This window comes from Lissotriton vulgaris, chromosome 5 (genome assembly GCF_964263255.1).
Source record: "Lissotriton vulgaris chromosome 5, aLisVul1.2, whole genome shotgun sequence".
NCBI classification, from domain to species: Eukaryota; Metazoa; Chordata; class Amphibia; order Caudata; family Salamandridae; genus Lissotriton; species Lissotriton vulgaris.
The window spans coordinates 1,353,414,624-1,353,438,751 of NC_141693.1; the positions used below are offsets into that span (position 1 = coordinate 1,353,414,624).

The 24,128-nt window shown below is 41.2% G+C and overlaps 1 protein-coding gene across 3 annotated transcripts in view; it reads left to right on the plus strand.

Moving 5' to 3' along the window:
* Positions 1-24,128, plus strand: part of DENND2C (DENN domain containing 2C) — a 388,745-nt gene that overhangs the window by 102,765 nt on the left and 261,852 nt on the right. For all 3 annotated transcript variants that reach the window (XM_086923286.1, XM_086923287.1, XM_086923288.1), the window contains exon 2: positions 18,474-19,511. In XM_086923286.1, the coding sequence (XP_086779412.1) occupies positions 18,643-19,511 (869 nt within the window). In that variant the 5' untranslated portion in view covers positions 18,474-18,642. The remainder of the gene's footprint in view (positions 1-18,473; positions 19,512-24,128) is intronic.

Genomic DNA, 24,128 nt, shown 5'->3' on the forward strand with positions numbered 1-24,128 from the left:
GTCCTGTCGATAATATTAACGTTGAGAAAACTCTGGTGTTTGATGCACTTGCTGGAGAGATCTGTGTTTTGTTTAGTCACAGTTTTTACTCATAAAGTAGCATTGAGGGTAAATGTGCCCGCTGCAAAGTACATCATATAGCATGCAGAACTCGGATTTGTATTTTATGTAGGTGGCTTAATGGGTTACTGCTATTATCACTGTTATCCTTTTGTTACTTGCAGTTCATAAACTGCAATCCATCTGCTAAAGCAAAGTGCACTATGAACTATCATCGAGGAGCTGCATGCGAACTGCAAGGCATGGATTTAGTTATCTTTTTTCAATCATTCATTACTCTAAGAAAGCTAAAAATATTCCTTAAGGTAGTAAACAAGTCTTATTATTACAGAGAAACCCAACACCTGTCATACGTTTTAACTACTGACCTTGTGTTAGTCCAATCCATGCACTGCACTGCACTGCACATATAATGCCTGCCAATATAGATGATCTATGAAACTATGATGCCTATATCTTGTTACCCCCATTGACTTATATAACCTTTACTGTACAATAATTTACACGCATGTATGATTTATTGACTTTGTATAAAGTGTACTTGTGATATAAAGTTCTCTGACACCCTACGCTAAGATGAGCACTACTATAAAAGAAATGAAATAAAAAATAACGTGCTATTTAAATAATTATTTGTGTGATTACCCATTCAGATTAATCTGCTATTCTTACAGTGCATGCATATCTCTTACATACAAGGGGTGAACAAAGTCAAAACTCTGCATCTTGAATGCTTCCAAAGTATTAAAAAGCTGAGTGCCTTTATTTCCCTCCATTGCACTGGCAACTAGGTGTTAGGCTCCAGATAGCTCCTAGTCAAGATGATACTGGAACAAAAGGAGGGCTAACGGCCCTTTAAATAAGGCCTTTATTTCGGGCCTAGTTGGAGGTACAAATAAGAAAGTCCCCTCACTGCCTGCAGGTTGCTGCTTCCATCAGGACAGTAGAGAACCTTCAGGCACTGATGTCCTGGTGTTTGCAAAGAACACCTAGATAAATTTGCTATATTGCATGCAGGACCAGCCCATGTCCCTTATCCGGCTCAATAACAATAGTAAGATCCAACGGGATCCACCACATTTCCAGCATTTATTCTAAAGCTAAAGCTGGAACAGTAAATTTGCTTTCCAGGTTATTTTGAGGGAAAACTGATGAGCTAGAGCTGGAATAGTAAATTAACTGCATGAGTCTGATGGGCATTGTAGGAAATCCACCTTTTCTACCTGGTCACCCCATTTTAATAATCTTTTACAGTGCCCTATATTTTTGCTGACCTTAGAAATCAGTGCACTTTACCCCTGCTAAACTGTGGTAAAGGGCCTGTGCCTCATCTTTAAATATGATTGAATTGTCCGGATACTAATTGGTATATTTATCTTACCTATAAGTCCCTAGTATATGGTATAGAATGTACCCAGGGACTGTAAGTTAAATGTCACTAGCGTACGGCAGCACCTATTGTGCCATCTACTACAGTGACAGTGTAAAACATGGCTTCATGTCTACCATTGCCACCTAACTGTAGCAGTTTAAATACTGAAATTCGACCTGTAAAACTATGCTCTGTTGACAGGTCAAAACATATATTTTAAATAGTAACAGGTCAGTCCTATGTAGGCCTTGTAGTCCACAAGGCAGGGTGCAAGGGCTTTTAAAGTAGGACCTATAGAAAGTTATTGTTAACATGTCCTTACAGTAACTAGCATCCAAAAGCTATTTTTTTAAGTTGCAAGTCTAGCTATCCTATGTAGAAAACCAAGATGCAGAAATCCTAATACTATATTTCTGGAATGTGACTAGCTTGACATATAATTATACAACTATTTTTAAAAGTTATTGAAAATCAAATTCAATGGTGAAGTCGGATTTTCAATAATTAGTACCGAAATATAACTTTGAAAAAGTTACTTTTCATGCCTGAAGTTTCTGGAGGTTAATTTGCGGTAATTTGCATTTGCTCTCAAATCTTTTCCAGACACTGGTGAGCATTTGAATAGTTGTGAAAAGGGTGTTATATCCTCCCCAGAGCAAACAATAAGCTGACCTGAATGTGCAGAGATGACTCCTCTGAACCGTTCAGAAATGTGCAGGGTGGGGTCTGTGAACATCTTTTTCCGACATTCCAGTGTCCTATTTAAGTGTCAGAGCCTTCTTGACAGGTCTGCTGGGTTTACATATAACCCTTCGGGGGCACTTGAAAGGCAAAGATAATTCTTTTGTATCCACTGTCTGGTTGCTGAAGACCCCTTCTTTGTTGCACTAGACATCTGTTTCTGGGTTTTACATATAACACTGGGGGTGCATTTAAAAGACCAGGACCAGGAGGGAAGACAATTCTTTTGTATCGACTGGTTGTTGATGAAGCCTGTTCGGTTCTACCAGGCTTCTGTCTTTGGGTTAGTTGTGGGTAAAGTGGCTGTCCCAAGCCGTATTTTGCTGTTAGATATGAGAGGACACTAAGAATATAATGGTGCATGTCCCACACAAACACACACAGCCCTCAGAGCCCAAGTTTAGTGTGGCCAAAGACTTTCTCCATCTTGAAAAGGCCTAAAGTGTAGAGAGGGTAGTGTTGGCCCCAGGAACTTTTACCTCATTTGTTAGGGCGTGCCAAGAAGTCATTCCCACTCACTTGCTCATTCCAGGCATAAATATGGCACCTCCCAGATACCCACTTAAGAACAGTTTCTGTAGTTGAGGAAGAGCCGAAACGGACTGCACATGCGGCCTATGATCTGAGATAAATCCTTAAGGATTGGGCCTGCTCCCGTTGGTAAGCATGACAAATAAATGGACTCCAAGGGTCATATTGCTCACTTTCTGTTCAAGCTATAGGGATACAACAACCTAAAAGAGGCCTTTCCCGCAATGGTTCTGCTGACCTGTGGCATCTGGACCTGGACTGGGCCCTGCTGTTGGCCTCTGCCTGAAATCCATTGAGTCTCAATGTGCCTCCACCTTAAGCCCTAAGGGCCTTATTTATGAAGGCCTTGCGCCGCCGGTGCGTCACTTTTAACATGGGAAAAATTGACGCACCGGTGGCGCAAGGCCTTCATAAATAAGGCCCTAAGTGCTTTAGATGTTTGCTCTCTGGTGGTGAAATGAAGTCAGAAGGTAATATCTTTCAACAAGATTAACCGTGGTTAGCCTGAAAGTCCGCCTAGGTCCTGGTCTTCCGCAACCACTCAAAACCATTTGCACTTCATGCTTCTTGGTGCTATTCTTACTTAAAACTTTACAAATTCATATCTCCGGTTCTTCATATTGGATTTTTGTCAATTTGGTGTCATTTTGTTTGGTAAATGTTGCTCACATTTTCTGATTTGTTTTGGGATTTTTATTGTTTTGGTATTGCATAAATACTTTACACATAGCGTCTAAGTTAATCCTGTCTGCTCTGTGGCATAGCTACCAGGGGGCAGAGCTAATGTTAATTTAGTGACTTTGAGGGTTCATCCTGATAAGGGTTGTGTTTATTTCTGGAGGTGGAAATCACACAGTTCAAATAATATTCCAATGTCTTACAGTAATCATCCATTTCAATCCAACTAGAGTCATTTTTAACAGCAGGTATCAACTTTTACAAGCTCTAAAAACTAAACAAAATGGATCTGCAACATCCTCCTTCCATTAAAATAAACATTCACTTTCACAACTTGTTTTACATTTCTAGAGTGATATAATGAACTGGGAAGAAATTACTGCAGAGCAGTGTCCTTAAAACAGGCTTAGTGTTATAACAATATTTTTACCTTTTTTAAATATTTGATTTTACCTTGACTTTATTCCTGTTGGTTCAACATTTATTGCAATGTTCCAGCTCTGTGAGCAGCTGGTGCCGTTAATCTATCATAACTATAGGATGTGCACAACACATTACATCATTGTCAAATAGAGGGACTACAACATAGGCCCTGAACCCAGAGAAAAAACAGTTAGTGAGCAGTGCTGACAACCGAAGACCCGCTGACAGCTAAACTGTTCCTGTGAATTCAGGGTTGTCCAGGCCAGATTCCACCTTCCAGCCACACCACATGCTTGACAGACTTTTCCAGGGTCAGGCAGGCTTTCCTTTCTCAAGAAAATGGCCACCCATGTCATTAGCTGCTGTATTGTAACATTTATTCTGTAAATTCAACCTGCGACAGTCTGCCAAGTGAGCATCCAAGTCCAGAATAACTTTCGCAATTTTGAGACAAACCTGATGCTGACCTCATAAATCGACAACTAATTACATTTTATAGCAGTGTTTCCCAAACTGTGGGCCGAGATCCAGTGGTGGTTCGTGAGCCATTCTTGGTGGGTAGCGAAAGTCCAGTCAATAAATAAAGATGCCAATAAATACTGCATTTATCTTGTCACATCTGCAGGTTATGTCTTTTGACTATTGCGGATGATGATTTTTTTTTAATATGGGAATTGTTATTAACAAACCCCTCTCACATTGCAGTCAGAGGAGGAAAAGTAACAATCTTGCTGGGCTACAGTGAGCATGAAAGGGATGCTGTAGGATGTCTTTTTTAACACATAACAAAATGTAAATGCCTGTAAATGAACTGTGCACAATTATCTGTTCGAAAAGCAAAAACTAACCACTTTTTTTTGTAATTCTCATGTGTGAGGAACACAAAGATTTTAATAGGATCAAAACAAATCAAGACACTTGATGATGATAAATGATAAATATTCACTGAAACCCGATTTCCACACATTATCATTTGTGTGCAATATAGCTTTATCAGTAAAAACTATATCTGTGCAAATTTAGTGGCCATTTCAATGGGAAATGTGCTGTCTGTAAATGACAGTACACTTCCACCCGATGCTTTAGTTACATTACAAGATTGCCCGCCTCAGGTCCATTAATGCTAGGTGGCTCGCAAACGTTTGTCATTAAAACAAATGGGTCATGGTTCTAGAAAGTTTGGGAAGCACTAGCTTATATGTTAACCCCTTCCAGGCTCATGACGAGCTGAGCTCGTCATGAAGTAGCCTCCTACCAGGCTGATGACGAGCCCAGCTCGTCATGATCAATGGACTTTTGAAAATTCCAGCACAGGAGGAAAATATCACTATCAGCGATGGTGTTAATGTCCATAATCCTCTCTTGCTAGGGCAGTAGCCTCCACCGGATTGTAAGGAGATGGTGTCACAATCTCCACCCCTTGAAGTATGACTGCACAACTACCAGCAAGGAGCACTCAGCCAGCCCATCTCACGGATGGTAGCCACGAGGCTGCATAGACTCGCGGTACTCCAGCGACCAAGACAAAAAAACTGTTTACCAGTTGAACCGTGCTCGCCCATTAGATATCTGGGTCAGGTGATGAGTGGAGCACGGTCGAGTCAGGAATTACTTGCTTCTGGGCTAGCATATACATGTTTTGGAGCCAGTTAAGGTGTTGCCAACTACTTGACACATTTCCAGGTTGCATACCAGGATACTCCCAGAAAGAGCAGACACTACACTTAAAAATAAAGAACAAAGGACCTGAGCCATGAAATACTCTTGAAAACAAAACACACGCAATCTCAAAACCCAGCAACGAAAAATGCCTATAGCTTTGAAGACGGATAATTATTTTGTAAAACTACGGAGCTTCTTTTTCAGGATATGTCATTCATTTATTTAAAGTATATCGGTATCTGGAAGTGGCTGTAGCACTGAAATACTCAGATTTGATTTGAGCAACTGAGGTATCTCAAGTGAGTGAATTAGGCACCTGCATTGTTTTACCGATGTACATGTCCTGAAAGGAGGACATACCCTGAGCGAAGACTGTACATGGCCTAAGTGAAACGTGCATTCTCAAGTAAAATATGTCTCTTTAAAACCTTTCTGATGTTGTCTATATTACTGAGCAGTTGGGTGCTCACTGCTGAGGTCTATGAGTAACTGGCATATTATTTATTCAGATCTCAAAAGGAACAACACAGCCTATTAAGTTGGGTAATAATACTACCATTTATTCACACCATTAAGAAATGACACACACTATGGTAGTATGCAGAATATACACTTGCAAATTATTATTATTATTATTATTATTATTATTATTATTGTTGTTGTTGCTGCCATTTTCCACAAAAAGCAATCTCTTTAGTGTTTATTGATATGGCTTCCAGGCTTCAGTTTACACCACCAAAATTCTAGAAAGTGCGGTCGAGCAGTTTTAGCTATAGTCAGCTCCTACAAGACTTTGTGCTTAATATCATCCATCTGGAGACAGGACACCTTTAAATGCTGTGGCACTTAAGCAACAATAGGGCATAAGTACTCAAATGTTATTACGAGGAGTGGACAACAATGCGTGAAGTACCTGGCTGAAACCTTGGTTTGACAAAGCGATGCTTCATTTAGCGGAATGCATGCCATGGAAGTCTCTGGAGTGGCTGAGCCTCCAGATGGCAGTTCGTAATTGATATCCCTTAGAAGTAAGTCTTCCTGTGCTATTCTGTATCTTCTCTTTCCTTTTAAAAAAAAATATTTTTATAAACATGAGGTCCTTTATCACAAACAATAATAAAGTATAACACCATAAACATTAATAATACAAATTATTAGTATCCAAACATCGATCCTCAATGGGTAAGATACAACAAAGGAGTAATAATATGAAATAAAATAATACAAAATGCAGAATGAAGCCAAACTTTTACAAAAAGTTTCCCAGATTTTTTCATTTTACAGAGTGATTGAATCCCCCTAGCTTTAGCAAGTAAAATTCCATATTATGTATATCTTTAACCATACCCCACCATTCCATCAGCACCAGTGGTGATTTAGATATCAAAGCCCGGGCTATGGTTAGTCTAGCACAAGCCAACAATATAGTTATTAAATCCTTCTGATCAAAGTCTCGATTCTGTCCCCCCATCAATACATCCACTGATGTGAACAAAATGGGTCTATCCAGTTTTTGTGATAAAACTTTAGCTACCCCCTGCCAGAATTCTCCCAACATTGGGCATGAGAAAAACATATGTTGGAGAGCAGCTGCCACCAGATCACACTTCGGGCACTTAGTCCGATCACTAGTAATCCTATTTGATGCCCACTTGGATATTCGTTCAGGAGTATAATATAAAAAACAAATAGTTCTATATTGCTGTAATCTTAGATTGAATGAATGCACCCCTTTACAAAAACTGCTAAGTGCAGATGACACAATGCTGGCAGATATATTATACCCCCTTTTTTGATTCCAACGTGCAACTATTCTACCACAATCACTTTCCTTGTAAGAGTTAAGACTTTTATAACCAATGCTAACCATCGATTTATTCTCCCTTCGATATATACAGTCCCATATACTAGAGTCCAGTATTCCCATAAGCTTCAACCTCCGTACAAAATAGTCACAAATCTGGTAATACTTCCATTGCATACTTTCTACTAAATCATATATGAGCTTCAGTCCATCAAATGTTAAAAGACCATTAGAATTACATAGGTCTCCTAAATTTACAATACCCAGATTGGCCCATTGTTTCACACTCCGCTCATGAAATATTCCCGGGACTGCTGGATTATCCCATAAAGGGAATTTAGGGTGACAAATCGATATTTTATGTCTATTTAGGATAGCTCACCAAATAAATACAATATCACGTGCAGTCTTAAATTTAACACGTTTATAGTAGTTGGGGTTGTTGACTCTATATAGAAACATCTTAGTTTCTTCTCCTAACATAAATACATAATAGAAAAGATTATTGCCTAGACTTACTAAGTTATGGATCCGAGCAAGAAATGCTGACCAAAAATATAGTTTAAAATCTGGGAAATCAAGACCTCCTTGATTAAATGGAAGTTTTAATAATTCAATTGCACGCCGTGCCTTCTTATACCCCCAGATAAAACTGCTCAGTATACCATCTAACCGTTCAAAAAATGAGTTGTTAATACGTAGAGGAATGGACCGAAACAAAAAAAGAAATTTGGGAAGAATTTTCATTTTAATTAAATCAATACGACCACTTATACTCAAAGGAACCTTATGCCATTTTTTCAACAGAACTACTGTCTCTTTCAGTAACGTTTCATAATTTGATATGACTACCTCTTCTGAATTAGCAGAAATTTTTACTCCCAAGTAAGTAGCTGTTTTACAAATTCCTTGTATCATTATCGATGGTTTATAATTCACTACTACTTGGGTTTTATTTGTGTTTATTTTATATCCCGAAACTGCCCCATATCTTTTTGCCTCTAATATAATCCCTTTCATGGCTTCCCCTACGTCTGTTGAATAAACAGCAATATCATCTGCATATACTGTTATTTTCAATTGATTCAAACCTGAAGAGAAAGGGATTATGCATGATTGATTCTGTAAAGAGACTAAGAACGGTTCCATAGACAAATCAAATAATAACGGGGATAAAGGGCATCCTTGACGAGTGCCCCGTGATATAGGAAACATTGCGGATTGTGACCCTGCATAACTGATCCTCGCCCTGGGATGATCATAAATAGCTTGGATCCATTGTAAGAACTGTCCTTTAATCCTAAATATTTGCAGTGTACCCCACTCGGTCAAATGCTTTTTCGGCATCTAGCAGTAACATGCCGAGTGGGGTTGAACTAGCCTTGGCCACATCGAATGAGACCACAGCAGTATTTATATGGGTCGTAGTGTCCCTCCCTGGAATAAACCCGTGCTATTGACTAGACACCAAATCAGGCATTATCACGGCCAAACGATTTGCAAGTAGTTTAGCAAATATCTTTGCATCAGTATTGATAATATGGGTCTATATGACCCACAATCATCCGCTGGTTTATTCTTTTTTTTAAAAAAATACAATTTTTGTAATATTCCATGAACCAGGAGCTTTCCCCTCAGTTCCAATATCTGCAATTACTTTACTAAATAAAGGGCCAAGCTCTTCAATACACTCTTTATATAACTCCAGAGGGATTGAATCCCCTCCAACGGCCTACCCGGCCGCTAGCAACAGCACGGCTGCTTTAATTTCCACCAATGAGATGTCACTAATTAGCTTATCTGATTGTTCAGTCTCCATATGATTCAGTGAAGTGGTCTGCAGATACTTATAGATATCATCAGTTGATGGCCGATTCTCAGGAGTATACAGATCCCTATAATATTTAGCAAATTGCTCAAGTATCTGGTCAGCATTTTTATAGATCATATTATTTGGTCCTTTAATAACTTTAATAAAAGTTTCAGCTTTGTCGTCTGCTACTTTATATGCTAATATTTTCACTATTTTTTCGCCTCCCTCATATTGAGTTAAATGGTATTTGTTCAGTTTAGTAAGGCTTTTCTCCCCCAATGCATTTTTTAAAGTAGATTTCAAATCAACGAGAGTACACCCCAAAGCTTCTACTTCTGGTGAGCGCTGTAGAAGTGCATCAGCTAGTTGTTTTTCTGCTTGAAGTATCTTAGCAATAGCAGTATCTGTCTCTTTTTTCCTTCGGAGTCCGTGACTTTTTTAGTTAGATCTGATCTAAGTAAAGCCACCATGAACAGGCGATGGAAACTGAGGCAGATATAGATCCGATTAAAGCTCTTGGAGGTCAGGTGTTTCTGCAGGAGCCAGCGAGGCTTAAAGTATTTAAGAAGGGTCATACTTACTTTTTAACGGATGAGAAGGAAGTTGAGAAGATGCTGATTAAGTGACGAGGAGAAAATACTAGAGAATTAACGGAATAATGACTCACACTAATGGATAATGAATATTGGTGTATAATATAGCTGAGGGTCTATAGTTGATTTAGAGAGGACAATGAAAGGGTTGGATATGTGCTCCTTCTACTCTCTGTATTTCCCCCCCCTTCACTTTTTCTCCTTTTTTTCTTTCTTTTTTCTGTATCTTCTCTTTCCACTCTGCTGAATGCTGGTCCCGCTGCCAAGTGGTGGCTGTGAAACCTGCGGCGGGGTTTAAAATACCTGCTCTGAACTGCACTGAGAGAGCAAAGCCAGCAAGCCTGACTATCTCGAGGTGGGCTCAAGGGGGTAATTGCACAGAAAAATGATGAGAAAATGTAACATATTCTGAAGAGGCAGTGATAAAATATTCCATTATATGCATAATGTGCCACACAGGCGTTTCCAGGAGGAGTTGCAGGAGTGTTGCAGGTTCCTTGAGAAATGTTGGAAAAAGTTATTTTAGATCAGTGTATTTTCTGTACCATTTCCCTGAAAAACTGGCACCAAATCTATAGTATTGCTAGAAGTATGAATGTGGGTATGCAATTTCACATTGGCTATTTCCTAATTTTGATTCTAGGGTCGACAGTGTGGCAGCCTCCTCTTTTCAGCTTTTTGCACACTCTATCTGTTTCTTGTGCAAAAACCTGTGTCACAAGTCTTTCGCCAGCATGCTCACTGATTAGAACATGTGGACAGTAAAAAAATCTATAAGCACTTTTTATTTTAACAAAATACTTTTTTCAGTTTTTTTTGATGTGCTGGTTATAATTTCGAGTTTTGTGTTACATGGAAATATAATCGATTACAACTGTAAATTGAGTCGTCCAGTGCACTACATAGCTGTAGACCTTTGATCTCTTGAAACTAAGAATAATCAATATTATGGATGTAATATGTGCTGCACCCACTCAGAGCAATCTGTTTCCAATCAGAAAGTTAAAAGTAATCCATCAGTTAAAAATATACTTTTTTGAGTGATTCAGTGCTTCCACTTTGGTAGCCTATTGTATTTCAAGAAAAATCATTTGTCAGGGACATATGCTTATCTAATACCTATGTAGAGATAGTAACAGAGTCTCACGTGTATGGCAGAATATCTGCCATACACGTGACTCTGATTTCAGCTTTATGTTGTGGCACAGTCTGGTCAGTACACAGGTGTATGCTTGCACTGGCACAGGCATACTGACAAGGGACTGGCCTGCTTGCTTGAAGACTGTGGGCCTCATTTATGAAAAGTGATGCATCGCTGCGTGAAAACAGCGATGCATCACTTTTCATTGTGCCCTCCTTGGGACACCAATGATGCGTCATATTTACATTATGACACATCATTGCGCAAGGAGTCACAGATACGTCAGTATTTCTGACGTATCTGTAAGCGCAAAAGTGACGCATTGCTGGAGTGTGTCACAAAAGTGACTCAACTCCAGCAATGCGTCCTTTCACATGGGGCAAGCCCCATGTGAAAGGGCCTGGTCAGTCTTACGCCTGCTGTGAGGCAGGCACAAGATTTTGACGCAACAGCGTCCTAGAAGGGACGCAGTGAAATCTCATAGATTTCACTGCGTCACTTCTACGACCCTTTCTTGCGTCAATACGCCCCCCTTGCATACATTATACCATACATTATACCTGGCACAGGTATAATGTGGCGCAGGGGTTTACAAAGTGACGCATCTACCTAGATGCGTCACTTTGTAAATATGGCACAACAAGGTGCATTTTTTGCGCCACTGGTGCGTCACAAAAAGTGACGCACCGGCGGCATAAAAGTGACTCAAGGGCTCATAAATGAGGCCCCAAGTGCCTCCATCGCGGTTCTCTACGCTTCTTCTGCAGACGGGACCATGAACACTGCAAGTACTCAAAACACATCACTGGGACCTGAACTCTCAGCAATGGCTGCAGACAGCAAGATTTGCACCTACGCCATTTACAAAATTAGAAAGCAGGCACCTCCTAGGTTAACTTCATCTAATTATAACCCTAATTCCCTGCATGCCTTCCCTCCTGCAGACACGCCCTTTCCAGTCTTGGCCCAGTCACGTCTGAACTGTGCAGAGATACTGGAGGGCCTAAGTTTACGGCACAGTCACTCCCATATCCCCCCTTGAGTTGCTATATCCCTTTCAGTCTCATCATACCTGGAACATGCTGTGCTTTTCCTAGACAGTCTCTTCTCATGATGGGCCAGACTCACAACTTCCCTCTTTCAGCAGACAGGCAGGTGTCTGTGCTTTTGAACCAGACACTCTGCTTCTCCAGCAGAATGTGGTCACTTCATTTAATGTCATCTTCACCTGTGATAGACTGGCTATTAGGCAGACACCAGCCCTAGTTGCACAGCAGTGTTTCAAATAGTCTTTGAATTTGTCCCTTCCTTGGTCAGGAAGAATTTAAGACTCAAACAAACTGCTCATTTGGATCCGATTTTCCTTCACTTTTTCTAGCTTGGGTGTTGAGATACTGCCAAAGGATTCAGAGGTGGTTGGACTTTTATTACTTTTCTATGTATTTCCGGACTGCCCAACCATTGTGTAAAGTGATCTTTCTCAGAACAGATAGTAATGGGCTGGCTCTAATCAGGAGTACCCAAAATATGAGCACAATGAATTGTGAGTTCTCTGCACCTGGCTGTCATAAACCTTCCTGAAACAGTAATCAGGAACAAGAGGGCAGGCCCTGCCTAGAATCTTCATCAGTTTCAAAAACAAAATATACAGTCCTAGCCCTTACCCCTACTATCCACCAAATGACAGTGCTCAGAAATAACTAATCAGCAGTCTTTGCTAACAAGGTATTTAAGACATTTTTAAGGGTAGCCCTTCTTCATCCTCTTCACTTCAATTCCCGCCCTCCAGCCACAAGAATGAAACTAATACAATCCACCTGTCTGGTGAATCTATCCTCACCCTACATCTTCTGCTGTGCTAAACCAGTGGTATCCAAAATGAATACCACAGGTACCAGTACTCAGACCTTCACAGAACATCTGTTGTACATGTACTGCACATTCACACATACTCGACATGCAAATGGACTCTGGATTCTGGGTTTCACAAAACAGTGGAACTTTAAATGAGAGTTGTCAGTAGAATGCATGCCGCCAACATAGTATGTCATTCTTCCATAGTAGAGACAATAGTCTACTGGCTACTATAAGAGTACACTTGGTGCACTTCTCCAGAACGTCCTGATCCTTGCATTGTCAGTGCACATTCTGGGCCTTTTAAGCACATGCTAGATTAGTGTGTCACGAAGGCCAAAATAAAGGTAAGATACCAGTTTAACATAGAATTGGGCACACATGGAAGGGGCATGTACCCTTTTACCATGCATGGGCCATTCCTGTCTCAACAACATATCTTTGCTGTCTCAGGTGAGAGAGAGCAGTGCTCCACAAATATTTTTGGCTTAACCAGCATTCCTACCTCCCATTCACAGAGACCTTATAGAATCAAAATGCAAATGGGATATACCAATCCTACAGGCGCTGGCCTCAGGCTGCAGGTATAACAATGTATAAAAGATGGCCACTGTTAACCTTGGCTTGAATCAGCTCCTCTGGATCCCGCTCACATATAATTCCCTTGCACGCATGCATGCACACACACACACACTCACTCAAAGATCTGAACACAAACTTTCACAGATTAACAACCTAAACTTTGGTTCTGATGGGGTCGGGGTGCTCTTTATGTGTTCCTGAGTCTTCTGTGCCAGGTCAGACTCTGCAACTCTAAGCCCATTCTACAGCACAGGCTGAATAAGGAATAAGCAACGGTTGCCATTATTAATACTATGAGAAATTGGGTTACTTGTTGAGGGGGGAACCCTAATCAATCAGCAACCACAATCCTTGTCTGGGTGAAGAACAGGCAAACCCCAAATTAACCTGTGCTCAACTCTCTGGTAGCTTGGCAGGGAGTAGACAGGCTTAACTAAGAGGCAATGTGTAAAGTATTTAAGCAGCAATTCAAACAAAAATAAAGTGAAAACACAACACAAGAAAAATACCACCCCAAACTGGAAAAATTGAGTAAAAATGTATAAATAAATCAAGACTAAAACAACAAAAATGTAGTGGAGTGGTGTGGCTCACTGGTTAGAGGCGGCAGACCCAAAAGCAGAGAACGGCCCGGGACCAGGGATCAATATCCGACGCGGCAGGTTCGTGGACCAGGGTCAGCGGACTTGATAATTCTCGCCTCGGTGCCTACTCTAACCAGGGATCACACTCGGCAACTCTGGGCATTAGCTTGCCTCATCTCTACAACGGCCCCCCACATTTGCTGGGGATGCCTGGTTTCACCTTGGAGATACCCAGTAGGGACCATCTCACAGGGATAGCCAGGACGGGTTCCCCAGCGGTCTACAGCGCCACGACGCCTCAGGGCAGCAGTGCGCTTTACAAGAACACATACATACATACATACATAAAACCTGAGATATCTAATTTTATAGATTCAAAAAGCACAAAATGCAACTCGTGACTATCTGGTCGTACGAAACCCGGAGAAAATCATAAGTTTAGGCTGACCACAATGGAGCCCCGATTGGTCCCAAAGAAAAGTTTCCTTCTTAGTCTAGCGCAAAGATTTCCATTTGTAGTGGAGGGGGCTGTGAGGAGCAGGGAAGTGTTGCAGATGGTTTTCAATGTGGTGCGAAGAGCAGGCCGTAGTGTTATGGATGGTCATTCCTACAGCACAAAGAGCCTTGCGTCTTTGTGAGGTGGTGGGCCGGAGCTTCGCGGTGTCACTTCCTGCAAGTGGTCGATGATGTAGCGCAAAGGGTCTTGCTTACAGAACTTCGCATTTGGCAGGCTATGCACGTGAAACAGTTTTGCCACCAACAGGCCTGCTCAGGGTCCACAGAGACCAAAAAATTGAAGTTCAGCCTCTTTGAGGCCACACTGAGTGTCAAGCACCTGAAGGGCACCACTTGGGGGTCAGCAGCTTGTTCCAGCTGAATCTGGGTGCTGGTGTAGGTGCTTGAGAGCCTGTTATTTCAGTTTTGCTCTGAAAGGGAGGCCAGAAGACTAGCCCTTGGAGTCACTCTGGGAGTCCTGAGTCCTGGGTTCAGATGCAGGTCCAAATCTCTCTGATTCAGGCAGGAGAGCACCAAGGCAGCAATCCAGCATGACAGCAATCCAGCAAGGCAGCAGGGCAGCAGGGCAGCAGTTCAGCAGAGTGGCAGTACTTTCAGCAGCACAGCACTCTTTCCTGGCAGGGTCTCCACACATCTAGAAGTGTACTAAAGAATTGTTGTCTGAGGTCCAATATTTATACCCGTGCCTCCTTTGAAGTGGTAGACATTTCTTGAGGGTCCCCTTTGAAGTGCACCGGTTTCCTGCCTCCTCTGGCCTGACTCCAGACTCAATACAGGGGGTATGCAGCCCTATGTGTGACGGCAGGACACACCCTATTCAAGTGATGGCCCATGCAAGCACACCTAAGCTCTCTATTGTGTGTGGCTGTCTAGGAGTAAAATTCATACCTAACTAGCAACTTCACCCAGTTATTTGACTCAGAGTCAGGCTCCGGCACACTAAATGGCTTAGGCAGGAAAATTCCATCTTTTTATTAGTGCCATTTTCAAAATAGTAATTTAAAGTCTGACCATAAGAGAGGATTTCCTTTACCATTCCAAAGACACCAAACATGAACTGGCCACCTATTCCCATTTGGAAGTTACAGATTATTAAATGTACGATAACTCCAATGTAATCCTATGCGAGAGGTAGGCCTTGCTGTAGCGAAAAATGCAAATGTAGGAGTTTTTCACTGCCAGGAAAAATAAAACTTAAAAGTACATGTCCTTCTTTTTAAATGTCTTTCACCCTGCCCTCTGGGATGCCCAGGGCCTACCCTAGGGGTGACTTATATGTATTAAAAAAAGGAGGATTTGAACCTGGTAGAAGGTTTATTGTACCAGGTCAAATTGGCAGTTTAAAACTGCACCCACAAGCTTCAATGGCAGGCCTGACACATGTTTAAGGGGCTACTTAAGTGGGTGGCACTATCAGTAATGCAGGGCCCAATAGTAGTATTTAACTCACAGGCCCTGGGCGCAGGAAGTGCCACCTTACTAGGGATTTACAAGTAAATTAAATATGGCAATTGGGAATAAACCAATGTCACCATGTTTAGGGAGAAGCACAAGCACTTTAGCACTGGTTAGCAGTGGTAAAGCGTGTAGAGTCCCAAAAGCCAGAAAAAAGGGGTTCTGAAAACAGGGTGAAGGCAAACATTTGGGGATAACCCTCACTTATATCTCCTGTTTGAATAAAAATGTACAAATTTGCAGACCAGAAGAGAGTATATTTGAAAATTTTAGTTCTTTGGATTATGGGCCTTCCATGTTTGTGATATAGAATATCAGATATTATGTTTCAGTTATCCTTTTGAACTTGGAACCTTTGTCCCGTCATACCACGCAATCCAAGCCCCCGCTGAACATAAGCACAAGTTATACGTTTTGTCATCAATATCGAAAGTTCAAGAACCAGTAAATCACACCATATTAAAATTAACAAAATAAATGTCATCAAAGCTCGTGTAAATGTAATTTTGTTGGGTGGTTGGGGGAGGTGGTAGATTGCAGTCCTCTTCATCCTAGGACCAGCGGCCAGCAGCCAAAGACTGTAGACTCCCTTTGACATTTAAACACACCAGCGGTGACTAGATATTAAACAGTGGCGTAACGCAAAATGATGGGGTCCCCATGCACAATGTGATGAGGGGGCACAGAGTCTCTCATATGGTACATATATTTATTGGCCTTAACCTGAATTGTTACCCCTGGAAGGGTGAGTGCACTTGAAGGGTTGCTCCCATTCCCCCTCCATACCACCGGTACTGCCGGGGCCTTTCTTTGGCCCTTAATAGCAGACTACACAGTGCTTTTCTCTGAGATGACACCCCAGGTAAGAATTAATGATCGTGCACCACACACCCTTTGTGTGCTTTCCCCCGCTCAACAGGGTGTAAACTCTCTCTTGCAGTAGCCTCTGTGTATGTACTCTCCCTCATTGCCCTTGGTGTGAGCTTTCCCCTACAGTATCGTTGAGTGCGTTTTCGTCTGCAGCGCCATCTGCAGAAGTGCCTTTTGTGTGAACATCACTCAGTGCGAGGGACCCTCGGAGTGTTCTCCTTTTGTGTCCCACGTGTATGCACTTCGTCCAGTGATGCGCTTTTTGTAAGTACTTTCTGGTACTGTCTTGTATGAAAACTTCAAACAGCTATGCCCTTAAGTAGGTTTTACCACCTGTTCCATCTTTATAGATTCCTGTAGGACTGCCGTCAGAATGAGCTTCCAAACAGTCCCTGAGTGATGACAGAGACCTATCCACAAAGCACTTCTTTTCAAAGTTCCAGGTCTGCTCTCATTGGTCCTCTTCGCTGTAGGGAGTAGACAAGCAACCACAAGCCTCCCCAGCAGTGGTCCGGGGCTGAATCCTAGGCATAGAGTTCCAGGAGCCAATATGTAATCCTGTAAATATTCTACTGGGCGGAAAATCTGCGTGTAAGTGAGGTGGAAATGTGCATTTGCAATTTTTTTTTTCTGCACAGGAAAATAGGCTACAATGTGAGGAAACGGTCTCACTACCGATTCCCATCCTGATGTAGAAAGAATTACAAAACACTTTTTGAGCAAATGTCCTTAGGTGAACAAAAACGTTTGTGAATCGGACTCTTAGTACTAAAAGCAAAGAGTGGGAAGGTGGTTAAAGGTAGGAGTAAGGACCTAAGTGTACACATGGGAAATTAAATCTCTGCCCACACCAATGGTTCCAAGTGCACGGAAGTGTACAGAAAAAGACTGATTTACTATTTCACCTTTCCTTCTCCGGTTAAAGTCACACTCCACGCCTCTGTATTTTTCCTATGGCGTTTAGATTTTACTAAAATTAAATGTGTAATTTGTTAATCTACACCCACCCTTCTTCATTTAATGGTCTGCTGTTGTATCATTTACATTTTTCCTCCACCCACCACAGCATACAGCATGGGGTCAGTTCTCTTCCCAATGGTTCAGCTCTCTTCAGTGGTAGTTAGTGGTAACCTTCTCCCAATTCACAAGGTCCAACTCCACATGCAAAGTAGCTCCCTTCAGTGACAGGTACTAATATTACAATGTGTGCATTTTGACACCAAACAATATTTTTTGCTTTTCTTATTTTGGAGAGAGTAGGGCAGCTCCCACAACAATACATTTACAACACAAATTACAAAACAAAACAACACAAGCAATGACAAAAGCCAAATGTCTGGCATCCAGTGCTTAGCCATGGTTCTTTGCAATATATGGAAGCATTTGAAGAACAAAATATTATATATTTCTTACTCCTTATAATAAAGTTCAAATGTAAGCTGCCACAAGTATCAAAAAATTAGAGAGGACTTTGGGTGGCTTTGTATATGGAGAACACTAGGGATGCATTCACAGTATGCTTTCCAAGTCAATTTTTTCACAATGTCTTCGTCCTTCTCGGCCACAAAATGAAGTTTATAAAATGTCATTGACACAAACAAGATCCCTGCTGCTTTCTTCAAAGGTCCTTTGCTTCCTTTGAACTGTGATATTTTAAAAAATCATCCAACATTTATATGTTGACCCTACAGTTTTTCATTTTGTAAATGCACAAATTACGCAAATCTTATGACTATATAAAACTGTACGATGTCTGCTAACATCTGGTAACGAATGTACTCTTTTTATTTACAGAGCCGTGAAGGATGTTGCAGTGGTTCTCACAGAGGACAACCATTGGAGGGAGACAAAGCTCAAGGTGTTGCGAGACTTAAAAGCGGAAAGAATGTTGAGGTTGGATCACTGTCTAGTTTGCTTTGATTTCATGCCCTCTACTTGCAATGACGCTTAGGTGATCACGTAGATGGCCACCATGCATCCAACGGGAAGCACCGAGATCGGTCTTTCCCGTTCAACGTTGCACACTCTCTCGCGCAGCCAATGCAAAAACATTAAACAGAAGATCTCTCAATGGGAAGTAAAGACCAAAGAGGCTTGCAAGACCGACAAACTGATTCTGAGAGATTTCGGGGTCAGCTTTGACTATAATAACTCTCATGCAATTCTAAACAGAAAACATGGTGATTCGGGACATGGTAACAGGTTGGGCCTGGGAAAACCAGACATTCTTGACTTTCGGGAAGTAAACAGCCACTCTAGTCTCTATGATAGGGAAGACAGTGGCTTTTATGCCCAAAATGAAGGATTAGAACCTGTGAGTGAGGAAACTGAATCAAGCTCAGTTTTTTCTCTGGAAAGTGAGAATGAGAACTTGAAATATCGTTTGTTGGATCCAGAAAAGGAACTTCCTCCTGGAAATTTTTACACTTCAAGAGGACTGTGGAAGAGTGTGGAAATGAACTCCTGTGAGGAGAATGGGGGTTATATGTATGACTTGAAAAGAAAAAGGGAACGGTGCAGTTCTACCGGCAGAGAGCTCAGCGCAACGGTGTTACTTAACCAATGTAGGTTAAATCAAACTCTTACCATGAAGAGCATGGAAAATATTTATTGTGACACTGGTGGGTTGGAAGATGAGCCACCAATCAATCCTGTACCTAAACCACAAAGGACGTTTCGATACGCAACTCATGAAAATGGTGACTGTAGATACAACAATCGTGTCAGGAAAAAGTCACTAGAAGGGACTCTTGATGAGCCGCCTGCACCACGACAGCGAAATACTGAAAGAAAGAAATTTGAAAACAGAAAAATAAGGCCCCGATCTAAAAGGCAAGTCGTGCTAAGCCATTTAATTTATCTGTATGAATTTGTGTTCTCCCAGCATTTTAAATATATTTTTATTGTGTCCAAGACGGTCTTAACTTTATCACCAAGTTCTATCATGTTTGCATGAACTTACAGTGAATTGACAGTCGGTTCTCAGTGATTAGAAATATAACACTCTCCTTGAAAACTTTGCAAATCTTTCATTGCCACGGTGCAGTTCAAACAATTTAATTGATGTTTTTCTAGAGGAAATCACTAGACTATTACCCTTTAAGAAAAGTTTTATTAACTTTCTTATTTGGGATTTCCAGTTCAGGTGTCAGTATAGTTACAAAATTCCATCCAAATATAAAGTCCGAATGATATAGGTATTTTTCGCATATCTTGTACATAAATCTGTATCTGCTCCCTTCACTCACTCCAGATTAGTAACCTTGCAGTTTTAATGCAAATCTACATACTTTTTATGGTGAGTCTATGTAGTAAGTGTAACTGCAGACTGAGTTAAGACAGTTACTGTGTTTATGTGCTTTCTAAAGTCACATTTCTTGAATATACACCAATAGATCTATGTAGATGACGAATGCAGGATTATTCACATTTTAATGATGAGTATCAAACTGCTGGGTGGTTGTAGGAAGTCCCAGTAGACTGATGATTCAATTACGTCTGTTGTAAAGGAATCTGAGGTATTCTTAGAAATTAATACAAGGATGTAAAGTGCTGATTTTGATTTTTAATACAGTTGTGATATACTATTGCTTTTATAGGTTGTCAATATTGGTTTTAAAGGTATTGATATCAGTTTGTATAGGGTGTGATCATTGTAATAAGCATTTACTAAGCATTTTCTTATTTTAAATGTTAACACATTTTTGCCCTGAAATTATTTGAAAACCATCCAGGACATTCTAAACAAGGCACCTACATTTTTTAAAAAGTCTGGAAACTGTTAGCTGTTACACATTGGCGGTTTAACTTTTTTCATAAATCTGTTATGGAAGATTTGAGTTGTTTCAAACATTTAAACTATGGACGCATTCATGTATCAATGCTAACCCTGCTATGTATGTGCCTTTTTTGGTGTAAAGGCGATAAAGCTAAGGGGGGCATTTTGTAGTAAACTTCCTTTGTCATCCTTAGGTCATTATCTCCGCTTTCGTTGGGCAATCCTAAAATTAACAATGCTCTGTGCTGTCATGATGCACTTTGCTTAACTACATGGTTTAACTGTTTAGGTCACTCTTGCGGAAAAAGTTAATAAATAAAATTGGCTTCACTGGTCCAACATTGTAGCCATATTGTTGGTTGTTTTTTTCTATTAGTTAACAACAAGGAGCTTAGAGGGAAAAGCGGTCATAGGTCGCCCTCCACTCAATTATGTATTCACAAAACAAGACCTAGACCGAACAGGCATCAAACATTAAATCAATTAATGGTGTACCATCAAATGCAATACTTTTGCAAATAACTCCTGTCTTTTAATTGCTGAGGTAGGAGGTACATCCAAGTTATGCCATAATTAAAAAACATATGCATAGTCCCTTGAAAAAGTAAAACCAGTTGTGAGACAACAAATAACACACACCTACGTGCCTAAATCAGGTAGATAGAAAAAAGTGTGTGTGAGCGAGATGGCGCCTCACGGGCAAACCACCAACGGGAACCTGGCAGGTACTCACCAGGATTGCCCTGATCTCATCATTGGCACCATCAAGCTCAAAAGAAAGATGAGTGTCCACAAAACAAACAAAACAGTGTTTGTGAGGGAATGCAGTGTGTGGGAATAACAAACAAACACAATACTTGTCAAACAACAAATATATAAAAGACCACAAGCAACACGGAACTTAGCTTTATTCTGTCACTTTCGTCTTGGTCGCGGGGTGTTAAAAAAGTGAGAATGGCTAATACCTATCTAGCCAAACTCCACTTGCCAACATGTTTCATTGCCACTTCCATTTTAGGCAATTTCTTCAGGGCATTACAAATTTCTAAGCCCCTGCATTAGGACAATTGTTGTCTTCACAACTGAAATACAAATAAAAAACACACATAGTTGTCATCCTTTCATGTACAGAAGCCAAACAGTGAGAGGCTTCAAAATGTGAGAGGTCCCAACCCACATACAACATCCTGTTATTTACCCTCAATCGACCACCTTGGCGCATACCAGTCGAGAGGTCCAAACCAAAATAGGTTTCAGGGTGACTCCAGGTGTGAGTCACTTTTCTTTCCGCAATTTTACTGTGAAGAATAGAGCATATATGGTTTTAATCTCTATATATCTATTGTAGTAAATCACCATCGATTATTGTGAGCCTTTACAACACCCTATATTCTACCACTGTGACTTTGTCAATGTTTAGAGGTAAAAGAACCCTTTAAATGCAGGTGATGTCACTTAAACCTCAGTGCAGCAATAACCCACAAGGCTTCCTAAGAAGTACAGACTCTGTTAAATGGCGCTTAGCTATGGTGCATCATAATAGCGCAATGCGATAAACTTCCCACTGGACCACTGTGCCAAAATATTCATTCTCACCCTGTAGTTATGTAATTACACATCTACCTACTCAAAGGTACGGAATCTATTTAGTGTTTGCATCGGTTAGATAGACGGCAATTAATGCATCGCGGTCACGCAGCATGGTGAAAAACCATATGGCCACTGTGTTGGAATATCTCACATACCGTGCTGCAAAGTCACACTGGACTCATTGTACCCTGGGTGCTTATTCCCACCCTTCCAAACATAGGCGAGTCGAAAGAACCCGGGGACTTGGACAATCTGCATCTTACCAGTAAAGAAGTCGAAGCCAGCATTGACTCAGCACACGCGAACGCCGGGCACCAACTGCTTAGATTAGAAATAGTTCCTGGGCGTTGTGAAAAAGCTCGCGTAGTATTGCGAGAACACGGGTCCGCCATATTGAAACGGGTAGAAACGCAAGCAATTAAAGGAAGGACACGGGCCGATAATAAAGGACTCTAATCTGATTGCAGCGTCAAGATTTACAATAGCAAACAATGCAGATGTAAATACTCATATGATGAGAAAAAATAATTATTCCACTTTATTAAAAAGTTACTATTTAATGGAAAAATTACTGCAAGGAGTCTAATGGTACACACAGATTTCTATTTCCGCACCGAGTTCAAGTCCCGACATTTCAAAGGGGATTAATTAACCAGTAGAACCAATAAATTGAAAGGGATGGTCCGTTGTAGAACACAGAAATGCGTTCCAATGGGTGCTAAGCTGTTATACTTAAATTTAATTTGCAATGCTTAATTCAGTAGCAAGTTGTTGGGTTTATAGAGCTTTGAGGGAACGTTATTGAAAATGGAAATATTGTTTTTAATGTTAATTATTTTTATCTAAAATATTATTTGATAATGATGTAAATTATTGAATTGAATATTTTTTTTTTAACTCAACGAATTGGTTGACCAGTTATGTTATATAAAATTGTGTAAACAATGTTTCTATTTATTGTTTTGAGGGGCGCTAGAGAGCCCTGCTACAAGAATGGCTGCCACATTGCGGTGCTTTGCCAGCTAGGAAGCATAATTCAACAATTATCATGCCTAAAATGGGACATCTACCTTGCCTCTATTAGTTTTACTGTACCTGCTGGCTGGCCCAATGCTTTGAGACCCTTTTCTAGAGCGGAGGTGGCGGTGACCCTGATTTGTGCTACAGACTCATGCACGGCCTCTTTCAGATGCCTTGCAATTTGAGGCCTTGCACTTCCTCATACTGTAAAAAACAACAGGTGATGGACAGTATGCAGAACAATGTCATACATTCACCCCAGTACAGAGATCTGGGCCTAAATCCATCGTTTTTTTTCTCACCATGCCATTCCAGTTTTAACCCAGCCATATGCAAATCAGTCTTGACCTTGTGCCCCATGGGAACTGTCCAGCCTGAACTGCCAAGCCAGGTCCTCCCTGGACTGGAAACAAGCATCCAAGGATCGGTTTCGGGCTTTCAGCCCTCATCAGCCTGGATAGCTTGATTCCAGTGGCATGGAGAGCACGGGACTCACGTCTGAGCATACCCGTCCCACTCGGGGTGACAAATGCAACAAGCATTTACAATGCAATGGTTTTGCCTTTGTTAAAGTTAGAGCTATTGGCATTGCTCTTGACATTATTTTTATTTATGTTTTTTTTTTTAAACATAAATAAATGGCATTGTCATTTACAATGCAACTAGCTTTATCTCTCGCAAATGACACCCACAAACACCCACAGAGAGCCCCCCCACACACACACACAGAGCCCCCCCACACACACACAGAGCCCCCCCCCACACACACACAGAGCCCCCCACACACACACCCACACAGAGCCCCCACACCCACCCACACAGAGCCCTCCACACACACCCACACAGAGCCCCCCACACACTGCGACCCCCCACACACTGCAAGCCCTACACACTGCGAGCCCCCCCACACACTGCGACCCCCATTTCAATAGATGTGTGATGCTTACCTGGTACCAAATTGGTCCCTCCATGGCTGAAAGGTTGAAATGGTGTAGGAGGCAAGGGGACAAATGTGAGCATGGAGAGAAAAGAGTATAAGTTTGAGATTAGTGACTGGGTGA